The sequence below is a fragment of the Microtus ochrogaster genome, linkage group LG1 (assembly GCF_000317375.1).
Source record: "Microtus ochrogaster isolate Prairie Vole_2 linkage group LG1, MicOch1.0, whole genome shotgun sequence".
In the NCBI taxonomy this organism is placed as follows: Eukaryota; Metazoa; Chordata; class Mammalia; order Rodentia; family Cricetidae; genus Microtus; species Microtus ochrogaster.
Genome location: NC_022027.1, coordinates 3,974,022 through 3,987,063, shown reverse-complemented (window position 1 = coordinate 3,987,063; position 13,042 = coordinate 3,974,022). Strand labels below are relative to the sequence as shown.

Sequence of the window (13,042 nt, the reverse complement as noted above, 5' to 3'; positions counted from 1 at the left end):
TATGGGGGGGAGGGGAGGGGTGGAGCTCTGTTGGAGCCCGGGTCTTTGGGATGGACCCTGGTCTGTGTGGGGCCTACGTGGGGCTACTGGCATGTGTGACCCTTGGACTGGTTTGGGACTAAGGTCACTGGACTCCAGCCTGACCCTGACTGACCTCATTCATAACCCTAATCTTAAAATGAATCCTAACCCTGACTTTGATCCAGTCGTGGCCTTGCCTGGATTCTGAGCCTCTTCCCTGCCACCCTAGTCCAAGGCACTGCGGGAACGCTGGCTGCTGGAGGGGACGCCGTCCTCGACCTCTGAGGGCGATGAGGACATGAGGAAGCAGATGCAGGAGGATGAGCAGAAGGTCCGGGTCCTGGAGGAGTCCATCGCCAGGTGGGCAGTATGGTCTGGGCCTGAGGACACTTGGGGACCCCCACATCAGGGATGGGCATGTGTCTCATTGAGGGTCACACAGCGCCCAACCAGTGTGGCTGTGGACACAGAAGCTGCCTCGGGTTTCCTCCTCTGGGAGTCCTGGAGGAAGGGAGGTACCACCACCAATCTCCCTGAGGGCTTCCTGGCGCCAGCCCAGCTGGCCCTTGCAGCCCTAATAGAGACCACAGAAGCAGCTGGGCCTGCAGGAAGCCGTAGAGGGGTCCGGACAGGGAGAAGAGCCTTCCGCTGTGGGGGCTGTAACAAAACACGAGTGTTTCCGGCAGGCGGCTGGTGGGGGTCTGGCTGGGAGAAGAGGGGTCGGGGTAGAAGGAAATTACTAACTTCTACACTGTCTGTCAGCAAGGAAGGGACGCCCATATGAATTCAGTCTGGCCACAAGAGACCCTGTCTGTGGGGTTGGCTGAGATTTCCCTGTCCACGTGGGGAGCGGTGTAAAGATAGCATTTGGGGCCTTCCTACACGTTAAAGGAGCTATGTGCGATCAGCGAACTCCCCGGGCTTCTGTTTTCCTTCCTATGAACCAGTTAGGGATCCCGTTGAGTGTTTTTGAGGTTTTGGTTTGATTTTTGCCTGGCTGGTGAAATCAAAGACTCGGATGAGCCTAGGACAAGGCTCCGCCTCTGGCCACGCCCCAGTCCCTCACTGGGGATTCTAGGCGGGGCTCCACCCTGACCACGCCCTCAGCCCCTCACTGGGGATTCTAGGTGGGGCTCCATCCTGACCACGCCCCCAGCCCCTGACTGCCCTCCCCCTCCTCCTCTTTTAAAAATTCTTGGATTTTGCTTTTTTGAATCTGAATCTCTATAGCTCAGACTGACCTAAAACTGGCAGCAATCCTCCTGTAGCGGCCTACCTAATATTGCCTGGCTTTGCCCTAATTGGTTTTTTGGGACTTGTTTGTACCGAACTCTTCTGATGCTTGTGATAGTGACACACATTTTTCCATTGTCCCTACAAAGCTCACCCTTCCTGTCAGTTGTAAGTGGGAGAACAGGGAGGGGAGTCTGACGCAGCTTAGCACACAGTGGACTCAGCCCTGCTGCCTGCTGGCTGGGAGAGTCACAGAATCACCAGGCCTACAAAACAACAAAACATAGACCCGGTGAGATCACTCAGAGGGTAAAAGGTGCTTGCTGCCGAGCCCGAGTTCGATCCCCAGAACCCACTCCTACAGTGACCTCCACACTGCGCACACAAAAAACTTGGCATTCCTTTAATCCCTGCACTTGGGAGGCAGAGGCTAGCCTGGTCCATAGAGCAAGCTCCAGAACAACCAGGGCTACACAGAGAAACTCTGTTTGTGTTTGTTTTATTTTTTTTTAAGATTTTTTTTTAATTGTTTTGTTTTTGGAGACAGGGTATCTCTGTAGCTTTGGAGTCTGTCCTGGAACTAGCTCTTGTAGACCAGGCTGGCCTCAAAATCACAGAGATCCGCCTGCCTCTGCCTCCAGAGTGCTGGGATTAAAGGCGTGCACCACCATGGCCTGGCACCAAAAACCTAAATTTGAGGAGCCACCGTGTGTGACCTTTCTCTCTCTATAAAGGCTCGAGAAGGAAATTGATGTCCTGGAGTTTGGAGAGGCAGCGCCAGCCGCCCCAGAGGAGAACTCCGCAGCCCGCAGCCCAGTCCGGCCCCCGCCTGCAAGCCCAGCCAAGGAAGAACAAAAGTCAGATGCCCTGGTGAATTCTCAGCAGGTAAGAGGCTCCTGGAGAAGCCAGGTCCTGGGTGACCCGAGAGATACTGCTTGGATGGACTCTCTGGGGTCCGTTGCCTCTGTGTGGAAGCCACCTCTGTGCCTGTGTGCTGGCGATTCCGTAACAGCCAGGCCTTGGCCCCAAATGGAGCCCACCCTCAAGTTTTCCTTTCTACTGCTTTTTTTTTCTTTTTCTTTTTGAGGGGGGTGGTGCTGTGCACTGAACCCAGGACCTGAGTCGTGATGGAGTAGTAACCAACAATGATCTATCCTTAGCCTAACATCCGTATGTTTAATTTTATCTATTATAGTCTCCTGGAGAACAGAGGTCCCGCTGTGGAGTCAGTTCTGTCCTTTAACCTTTTTTTTTTTAAAAAAATATTTATTTATTATGTATACGATATTCTGTCTGTGTGTATGCCTGCAAGCCAGAAGAGGGCACCAGACCTCATTACAGATGGTTGTGAGCCACCATGTGGTTGCTGGGAATTGAACTCAAGACTTTTGGAAGAACGGGCAATGCTCTTACCCTCTGAGCCATCTCTCCAGCCCCCTGTCCTTTAACCTTTATGTCGGTCCCAGGTCTTTAGACTTGGTGGCAAGAGCATTTGCCCTGTGAGCCGCCATCTTGCTGACCCGAGTTTTGGATCTTTTGAGGCGATTTCTCACTTGTGTTGCTCAAGCTGGGCCACCTTGGCAAGCCTGCTCCACCACACCCAGCTGGCTATGTTGTTTTTTATTTATCTGTTGTGTGGGTGTGATGTCTGTGCGCACATGCTGGTGCATATGTACACAGAGGCCAGCAGGGACCACGTGACTGCCACAGTGCGCATGCGTGTGTGTATGTACGTACACAGAGGCCAGCAGGAACCCCGTGACTGCCTCAGTTGAGCTCCACATTATTATTATTATTATTATTATTATTATTATTATTATTATGTTATTTTATTTATTTATTTTGGGGCCAGGGTCTCGCTGTGTAACCCTGGGACTCACAGAGATCCTCCTGAGTGTAGAGATTAAAGGCATGAGCTACCACACCTGCCTTTTTTTAAACCTCCGTTTGATGGAGGGAGGACCAGACTTAGGGGTCTACCAGCTGACCAGAGGGGCAGGGCCGGCCGAGGACGCGCTCACAGCCTGTGTATGCTAGGAAGGAGCTGTGCTGTCCAGCTCTGGTCTGTGTGGATCTGAGTGCCATGGGACACACACCCTTACCCCGGAGCACGAGGACGGCGGGCAGCCATCCCAGAGCGGGCGGGCTTTGAAAGTTGAACAGGAGCTCTTAGGCGCAGATTGACAGAATTTGCTGGAGACCCCATTAGGGGTTAAGCCTGTCTCCCCAAGACTCCCAGCCCCGCAGGCCCATTCATCAGCTGGGGGTGGAGCTTAGGGCAGTGAGGGAGGCGGAGCAGCTCTAATCCTTCTCCTCTTTTTCAGGTGCCGCTGGGCACCCCGAAAGGTAAGCTTCCAACGGGGAAATGCGGCCTCTGGTGCCCTCTGGTGGTCAGAGGTGGGATGGCGGGCGAGCGTGGAGGAGCTAGTGTGGAAGCTGGCTGGGGCGGATGCCCTGGGCTAACCAGTTCACAGCCAACATCTGTAAAATGTCACACCCGACAACCCAGTGTTGAGGACGCCAAGGCGGCAGGATCTGGGCTCTCTGGCTGGCCGGCTCGGCCTTATCAGCTAGCTTCAGGGCTGGGAGGTGGCAGACAGCTCACAGCAGCCTGTAACTCCAGCCTCAGGGGACCTGGCAGGCACAGACACACCTAATTAAAATAGAGTAAACTCAGAAAAGGTGGAGAACGGCAGCGGATGCACAAAGTGTCAGGTTCAGGCTTCCATCTGTGCATGCACACTCCTGTACTCGCCTCAGGAGTAAGTATATATACCACACACATTAAAAAAGAGATGCCAGGCGGTGGTGGCGCACACCTTTAATCCCAGCACTCAGGAGGCAGAGGCAGGCGGCTCTCTGAGTTCAAGGCCAGCCTGGTCTACAGAACAAGTTCCAAAAATATAAATATATGTGTGTGTACATACACACATGTGTCATATATAAATACACTTTTTAAAAGCAGAAGCTCAGGCAGCCTGGCTGGCTTTAGACTCAGTGTATAGCCAAGGATGATCCCCCTGACAACTGGGAATAACTGTGGTGCCAGGGATGGGACCGGGAATTCCTGCAAGTCAAGCGAGTGGTCTATCCACTGAGCCCCAACATAGCCATATTTATTTATTTATTTTTGAGACAAAGTCTTCATCCGCATAGCGCAAGCTGTCCTGGAACTCACTATGTAGACCATCCCCAGCCTCTGGCATGCAGCACCATGCCAGCCCAGGTCTGTGTTTCCTGCCCAGTGCAGCTGGCGTTGTTTGCAATGCGGCCTTAGGGCTCTCTGGCCTGATTTACTGTTAATTATTCATAGGAGATTGTCTCCCGGTCTTGCTGTAGAATTAAAAATTAATAATTAAAAGAAAATCCACGCAGGCCTCTCAGGGATTTTGTGATAGTCATTTTTGTCTGGATAACGAGAAGTCTGTGGGGTTCAGCTGGGCTGGCTGTGGGGCGAGGGGCCCTGGGCATGCATAGGTCTGGGGTGCAGGTCATGTGTTGGGTGTGGGGTGCATGTGTTGGGGTCTAGGATACAGGTTATGTGTTGGGGTCTGGGGTTCGGGTGCAGGTGTTGGGGTCTGGGGTGCAGGTCATGTGTTGGGTCTGAGGTTCAGGTCATGTGTTGGGTCTGGGGTTCAGGTCATGTGTTGGATCTGGGGTTCGGGTGCAGGTGTTGGGGTCTGGGGTGTAGGTGCATGTGTTGGGGTCTGGGGTTTCAAGTGAGTCAAGCAATCTGGGGTTCCAGCACATGTTAGTCTGTATGTGGGACTTGGTTGTCTGTGGACCAGGTATTTTAGGTCAGTATTCATGTTCCTGGAGGGATGTTTTGAGGTGATCGTGTGATCTTGTCTCTGACTCCATCTTGTTTTCCACCCTGCGCCCCGTGCAGAGAATCGCATGTCCTCTACCCCAGTGCGGACTCCGGGGGGATCCACCATGATGAAGGCAGGTGGGTTAGCCCCTCCTCCGCACCCTGGTCTGGCAGGGTGGGGTTCACCCAGACCTCAGTACTCATCTGCTTGGCTGCAGCACACCCACGCACCGGCCAGCATGGAGGCTCGAACCCAGCGCCCAGCGGCTTCCATTCCTAACCTCAGCACACAGGCTGAACACGCTTGCGTCAGTTCCTGCCTGCTCCAGGGGTCCGTCCCAGCATAACACTGACTTCACGTGGGACCTGATGTGTTCTGTCTTGGGGGAGGGAGGGCCTCAGGAGGCCTAGAATTTCTTGCACAGGGTTCAAGTTCAGGAGGCTAGGGACTTTTCTTAATTGAGAAGGTGCCACCAGATACGGTTCCTCCTGTCCCCCCAATCTCTTCAGCCAGTGACTTTGAATGGTGCACACCCTGCCCAAGTGAGTGGGGCTGCCCTGCAAGCAGGTATTTGGGTGCAGAGACGAATGATTAACTTACAATCAGTTATTCATTCAACAAATGCTTACGGAACCAGGCATGGAAGAGGGGGAGTTCGTATTCTGATTGGTGCAAGTGGCCGTCCAATTAACCTGCAGAGGAAAAGGAGGACGAGGACGTTGTTTTGGGTCCCTGACGTTGCAAGGAGGGCCTCTCTGGAAAGAGTAGGGCTACTCACTCAGCTGAGTGCTTACGAGTGCCCTCTGCTGGCTGCACGGAGAACAGACACTGGTCCTGCCTGGGTGGGTGGGGTGCTGTGAGATGTTTCTGGAGGTGACTGTGAGGGAGAACGAGCCAGTGGAGGTGGACTATTTTCTTAGTATGAAATCCAGTTGTAAAAAGGAATCTAGCAGCAAGCTGAATGCTAATCATTGTAATACTCATACAATGGAGCCCTGTGGACCCTGTCTGGGCCAGTGTGAGGTCGGCTTGGGATACTAAGGGTGGCCATTAGGGTTTGGCATTTTCCATAGCGCCATGAGGAGGCTTGTTGGTGGGGGACACACACGGTCAGTGCCTGCCTGGGCAAATGCTGTTCAGATTCATCTCATGGGGCATGGTGGCGCTCGCTTTTAATGCCAGCACTCGGGAGGCAGAGGCAGGCGGCTCTCTGTGAGTTCGAGGCCAGAGTCTGGTGGCTCAGCAGTGCACAAGGACATGGGGTCCTGGGTGGGACGGAAGCGTGGGCTGTGGGTTCTGAGCAGAATGCTGACTTGAACCCTTAGCATTAGGAGCTGTAGAAGGTGTAGAGAGGAGAGGCCGGGTACTGTGCCCAGTGTCCCCAGTGTGGCTGGCATCACTGCTTGGCTCTGCTGCTATCTTTCTTCCCTGGCTTGGTCATGGCCCGGTGGGGGGTGCCTGAGGGAGGAGGAGCCTTAGGGTAACCCCGTGCCTCTCCTGTCAGCCATGTACTCGGTGGAGATCACAGTGGAGAAGGACAAGGTGACCGGGGAGACCAGGGTGCTGTCCAGCACCACACTGCTCCCCCGGGACCCACTCCCTCAGGGCGTGAAAGTCTACGAGGACGAAACAAAAGGTATGAGAAGCCACGCCTCCTGCAGGGGCACCGGCAGAGCCCAGGTCGCCCTCCCAGTCTGTCATTCAGAACCTGGGCAGTACGCTGGGCACTGAAATGGAACCTAGAGGCAGGTTCAGCAAAGCTCAGACCTGCCACTCAGAGCCGGCGTGAGGAGGGAGCTTCTCAGAGGCCCACAGTTGCCAGCCAAGAGAAGGGAGCAGCGCGCCTGGCAGGAGCCAGTTGGCTCAAGGGCTACAGGGGAGAAGGGACCGTGGTCTGGCTGGAGGGGTACTGGGAGCTGTAGAAGAGACAGCTTCTGGATTTTTATGTGCCGGTGGTGCTGGAGACAGAAATCAGGCCTCCAGAAGGCTAGGCCAAGGCTAACAAAGCCACGCCCCCAGCCCCTCACTGGGGATTCTAGGCGGGGCTCCACCCTGACCATGTTCCTAGCCCCTCACTGGGGGATTGTAGGCTGTTCTTTCCAGCTTTCCTGACTGGTTTTCTAGGTGTTTTCCAGGACTAAGCTGTGGGGAAGTCATTTTGAAGGAACTAGGGTACATCTAATCAGGGACGATTTTAGCGGGAGCCATAAAGTCCAACTGGTCCCCTTCTGATTTTTAAGAAATAAATATATATCCTGTATGGTTTATCAGGTTTGGTCCTTGGTGTACAATAATTCTTTCTGCTTTCAGAGCATCCCATAGCCCAGAAGAAGCTCCGCATCCCCACAAGCTTCTCCCCATTCGGTTCCCAGACCCCGTCACTCACTTCTGGTCTCAGGACTTCACTGTTTGGGGCATTTCCCATCATGGAGTCCCACACTATGTGGCCTTCTGTGTGAGTTTCTCAGTGAAGAGTATCTGAAAGGTCCCTCCGTGCTACAGTGCATTCTAGAACTCCTCTCCTTTTCACATGATATTCCGTGTGACATGTGGAGGGACCGTGCTGTGTGTCTGTGTGAGCGCAGCCGTGTCTTGGGCGCAACTGTTTAAGGATGGGGTGTCCATTGCACGGTCCCCCTCACATCTCTCTCTCTCTGCTGCTCCACTGTCTCTTCTCTCTGGGGACCCGGAACCAGCTAGACTGGACCCTGGCTGCTTAGCAACAGCAGGGGCTCCGTTTCTTTGGAGACTGATGGATTCTCATCTCAAGAGCCCATGGGAGAGGTTTGACCCTGCCTTCTTCACCCCAGTATCACCAAGAGGCCAGCCAGACACAGTGGCTTCTCTTCCAGAGGGTGAAAAGCTGACATCTGGGGAGGGTAGCCCTGAAATTTCCTGGATTCCTGGGGATACCCTGTCTCCTTCCCCCACAGTCTAGGATCCAGGAGGAGTTTGCCAGGCTGAGGTCCAGGTGTGTTTTTGGGGGGTGCAGACAATTGGTCCCCTTGGTGAGGAGACACTACCCTTAGCTCACCACAACTCCGAAAGCGAGTCAGGCCTGCAGTGCACACCTGTGTCCCAGCACACAGGAAGCCGAGGCTAGAATTGCTGGGACTCACTGCAGCCCTTCCTCGGTCCCCTTGAGCACTGGGACGCCAGACATGCACAAGAGCTGGCTATCACAGTGGGGTCTCCTACAGTCTCCCTGCCCTGCCCTTGCATCTCCCCAGCTGACTCTCTCCGTGTGTCCCCACACAGTGGTCCATGCCGTGGATGGCATCGCTGAGAACGGAATCCAGCCGCTAAGCTCCTCCGAGGTGGAGGAACTCATTCACAAGGCCGATGAGGTTACACTGAGCGAGGCAGGGTCCACAGCCGGGCCAGCGGAGCCTCGGGGACTCGCAGAGGATGCGACCAGGACCACACCGGCAAGGAGGGAGATTACAGGAGTTGCGGCTCAGCCAGGAGAGGCCACATCGGGCCCACCAGGCATCCAGCCCGGTCAGGAGCCCCCAGTAACCATGGTCTTCATGGGTTATCAGAATGTGGAAGATGAAGCAGAGACCAAGAAGGTACTGGGCCTGCAGGACACCATCAAGGCAGAGCTGCTAGTGATCGAAGATGCAGCCACCACCCCCAGGGAGCCGGCGCCGCTCAATGGCAGTGCGGCTGAGCTTCCAGACACCAAGGAAGAGAACCAGACCGGGCCCTCAGCCACTCCCAGTGATGCCCAGGATCTCGATATGAAGAAGCCTCGCTGTAGATGCTGTTCTGTCATGTGACCCGTAGGGGGCGCTCCCGCCCCCATCCCCGTCCTACGCTCCACACTCCACCCAGCAGCCCGGCCCTCCCCGGCGCCTGCCCACCCTCACCCTCTGCCTCACGGGCCCCAGACACGTGTGTGGTCCCTATGCACCTCGAGTCGCAGATGGGGGGTGGCTCTGTCCGTCACCACTCTCCACACTCACCCCAAACCTCTGAGCCGTGCGTCTTCCCTTGGTGAGAGACAGGCCGACCCATCTCAGATCTGCTAAGAATGGGGACCCCCCCCCACTTCAGGTCACAGCAGGTTTACACTGGCGACCTACACCCATCATGGTCTCAGCCTGGTGTCCCCTTGCCGCCCCAGGCCAGCCTGTCTGTGCCTTATTGCTACTTTTGGGGGTTCTCTGAGGGGGACCTAAAGAGAAGGTCTCCCTGACCAATGTGCCAGCGACCTAATGTGGGCAGATGGGGTGAGGCCACACTTCTTTTGAGACTCAAAGTCCTAGGGTGGAGGACGGGCACTTGTGGATTCCCCCCCAGTAAGTAGCAGAGCTCAAAATGGGGATACCCCTTTACTGGTGATGGAAACATGACCCCCAAGATGGGGTCATTGTTGGCAAGGCCCCACGTCAGCCAGTCCCTCTCCTGGGTCCCCCCACCATGCACACACTGGGCCCTTCTTCCTGGTGCTAATTTTGGGACCCTTGGAGTCACCTCTGCCCTCTTGTCTAGTTGGCTTGGACCAGGGTCCTCAGTTTCCCACACACACCGTACCCTAGCAATCGGGGGGTATGTCTGCCAGCGCTGCAGAGCCTAGCCTTTCCAGGCAGGTTTAGGTCGCCCCACACACACCTTGGGTGGGAGTAAGGGGATCCCCCATCTGCCACCTGGCTAGACAGGAGCCACGGCAGGGGATCACCCACCTGTGGGCAGGCAGCAGCAGCCACTTTAGTTCCAGAGGCGCTGCCCTGCACACAGACACACTGGCGCAACCCTTTCCTCCCTCACTGGCTTCGCAGGACCACGCCCGGTCCAGGTCCCTTTCCTTGGGACTCCAGCCCGGTGTGTAGGGTGCAGGACCACCTGTGGGGCCCTGTCACTACCCGTAGCTGCAGTAGGGCATGCAGAGGCCACAGGGTCTGTGTCCTGTCCTTCCTGTGGCCTGGAGGAGAAGTGCTCTTCCCTGAGGGGTGACCCGTGGCCACGGCCATGGTCATGACATCCCTTCCTCTTCCTCCTCTGAGTCTGCCTGAGTCCCTCGAGCCCTGAGCCTCGGCTGAAGTGCCCTTGCTGCCCCCTTCTGCTTTTGACTTGTGACGAGGCCCCACCCTTCACCCCATGTTCTTGACTTTCCCAGAGAAAGAAATTAAAAAAAAAAAAAAAAGAGAGAGAGAGAGAGAGAGAAAAGAAAAAAAAGTGTGCAGAGCCAGGTTGCTGCAGTTCTTGGGTTTCATCTGGGCGGGAAGGGGTGCGGCCTCCTGGTGGTGGAGCCATAAAAAGGCCAGGCCCAGGCCCGGCAGGACACAGGAGAAGCCTCTCCCCTGCGGCCACTGCACCCTTCAGGGTGCACCCCTCACGGTGGACCTTCCCCAGGACTCTGCGGCACTCAGACAGGTGAGGGGCAGCTGCGGGAAGCCACTGAGGGCCTTCGCTTTCATATCTGCTATGTCCTTGTACTGCGAGGTTGGGGTAGAGAGGTCCCCATAGACACCCCACAAGCTCTGAGCTATGTTCCGAGGAGTAGTAGAGGCCCCATTTCTTTCTCTCTGTGGTCTTGGAAAAATTTTTCTCCTTTGGCCTCAGTTTCCCTATCTGTATAGAAGAGCTGGCTAGGAGCCCTGTGTTCCCAGCACACTGGGTATCCCAGGCTTGAATAAAAAGTCTGTAACCCAAGCTGGCCTCAAACTCGCAGCTATCCTCCTGCTTCGGTTTCCTGAGTGAGTACCAAGATGTCAGGTGTGTGGGTTCAATCTGGGGGCCTTTTGGGACTCAATTTCCCTGTGGGAGTGCCCGAAATGTGGGGAGAGAGTTATGAATTTAGATCCTGCCTGACCTGTGGGATTGGATGTTCCCACTTATGCTCACAGCTATAAAGAGGTCCAGATGGACCCTGGGAGAAGCTGATGTACCCCACAGCCTGGCTTTGACCCTCTCAGCAGTGGAATGTGGTTGGTGGGCTCTGTTCCCACATCTGCCAAGTCCCCATGGAGCTGGGGGTGGACCACAGCCTGGAGGGAAGAAAGGACAGAAAATCGGAGGGGCCCCTCAAGCCAGCCCTGGGGGGGGGAGTGTCGGGAATCCCAGCCACTTGGACCCAGAGGGCAATGGTGGGTGTCTTGGCCTCATTGTACTGGGATGTAAACCTTGCCTCTCTGGCCAGTGTTCCTGGGCATTTTATTTGTTTTTGAGTTTTGGAGACAGGTCTCACTGTGTAGCCCGGGCTGACCTCAAACTAATAGCAATCCCACAGCCTCAGCCTTCTGAGTTCTGGGATGACAGGCCTGTTTCTCCGTATGAGGTTTCTCTGGGCATCATGTGAACTTTTGTGTGTATGTGACCTGGAGAATTCCCATTTCCTGAATGAGAAAATAAGGCTCAGACGGTTGGCTAGGATCCAATCCAAAGCCCCGCCGACCCCTCCCAGAGAATAGCGACCTGAGACCTTCACCCCAAGTTTCGCAATTCCAGCCACAATGCATGCGAGATTGGAGACATCCACATGAGTCTCGCTCGATCAAAGGGGCATTGGCTGGAAGAGATCGACATTCAAAGGGATCCCACGAGCCAGCCCAGGCTTGGGATTCGGTCTCTCCATTTCACGGGAGCAACAGGCGTTTGTGCAATCTCAGGCAGGAGTAGCCCCCATTCGCAAAAGTGGGAGGGTGGGGACACCGGGCAGACACGGTTCCGGCTCTGTGGGCCAAGGCCCGCAGCGGGCACCGTGCCAGCCCTCGTAGGCCTGAGTATCGTTTTTCTGTCTTCTCTGGACTTTGTTTCCCATGTCCGGGTGGGGACGGGGAGGAGGTGCACACCTGCTCCTGGGTGGGGCCTCTGTCCCCTTGGCAACGTGTGTCCAGGGCAGAGCCCAGGGGCCTCCCTGCAGAGGACAGAGCCGGGAGGCAGCCTGGGCACCTGGAGCTGGCAGGGAGGCTGGAATGGGGAGATGAAGAACCTGTTTGCGGTGTGCCTATTGGCAGTGTTGAGCCTACAGAGAGTTGTCCTCCCACCCCACCCCCGGTCTGTACCTCCAACAGCCTTGGCCCTGGCTGGGGCCCCACATTGTCCTCCTGGATCTGAGAACTTGCTATTACCCGCTAACTGGAAATAATTCTTGGGCCTATGTGGATAGGACTTTTATCTGCACCCCAGAAGTCAGAATCCCAAGCCCTAGACCACTGAGAAAGACGGAAACCACAGATGCTGTCATAGGCAGAGGTCTGTAAACCCATGGGTTTGGGGCTGCTCAGGCTCAGGCTAACCCAGGGATAGCTCAGGGATCAGCCTTGGACTGGTTTCCCCAGGGCCAGCTATCTAGGCAACAAGGAGGCCCTGAGGGGCAGGACAGACAGAGGACACCACCCTACTAGGTGACCTGCTGGCCCCACCAAGGCACCTTTGCCCTGCGGATAGGAAGCCAGAGCAAGCAGGTGTGCCCGCAGGGACCATAAACTCAGTTTCTATAGGGAGCCACAGTTCCAGGGTGGGGCTGGGTAGAGCAGGCTTCCTGGAGGAGGAGGTCCTAGCTGGGAAAGAACGGGCTCCATCACCGTTAGGGGAACTTGTAACTCCACCTCTCTGTGCCCCCTTGTCCTCGATGGGCAGAGCTAACAACAGACCCCTGTGGAGAGCTGAATACCTTGAAGGGGCCCTTTGTCCCCACCAGGGCTTCTGCAGACTGGTTGCCAACCACCATCAAGCAGTGGCTCCTTCGGGGACCCTAAAACCCCTGCTGGATCTGGAATTTCATCTGTCAGATTTACAGTCACTGCAAGCACTGCAAGCATCTGTTGAGAGTTTGTACCAGGCACAGAGAGCTAAATTAGGATTTGTTGCTGCTGCTGCTGCTGCTATTGTTTTTGGTTTTTGAAACAGGGTCTCTCTATGTAGCTCTGGTTGGCCTAGAACTCACAGAGATCCTCCTGCCTCTGAATCCCAGAGGTTAAAGGAGTAGGCTGCTAACCCAGCAGCAGAACTCAGGTTTTTTTTTTTTT

At 55.4% G+C, this 13,042-nt stretch overlaps 1 protein-coding gene across 2 annotated transcripts; it reads left to right on the top strand.

Annotated features, from left to right (window-relative positions):
* Positions 1-218: 218 nt before the first annotated feature.
* Palm (paralemmin) lies at positions 219-10,724 on the top strand. 2 transcript variants are annotated; one of them, XM_026785148.1, is made up of 6 exons: positions 219-381; positions 1,989-2,139; positions 3,579-3,600; positions 5,144-5,203; positions 6,571-6,702; positions 8,325-10,724. In XM_026785148.1, the coding sequence occupies exons 1-6, from the start codon at positions 320-322 to the stop codon at positions 8,846-8,848; spliced, it is 951 nt and encodes a 316-aa protein (XP_026640949.1). In that variant the 5' UTR covers positions 219-319; the 3' UTR covers positions 8,849-10,724. The 2 variants fall into 2 exon arrangements, with proteins under 2 accessions (XP_026640949.1, XP_026640950.1); XM_026785149.1 differs by lacking the exon at positions 6,571-6,702 and having other exon boundaries at positions 220-381.
* The last annotated feature ends 2,318 nt before the right edge of the window (positions 10,725-13,042 follow it).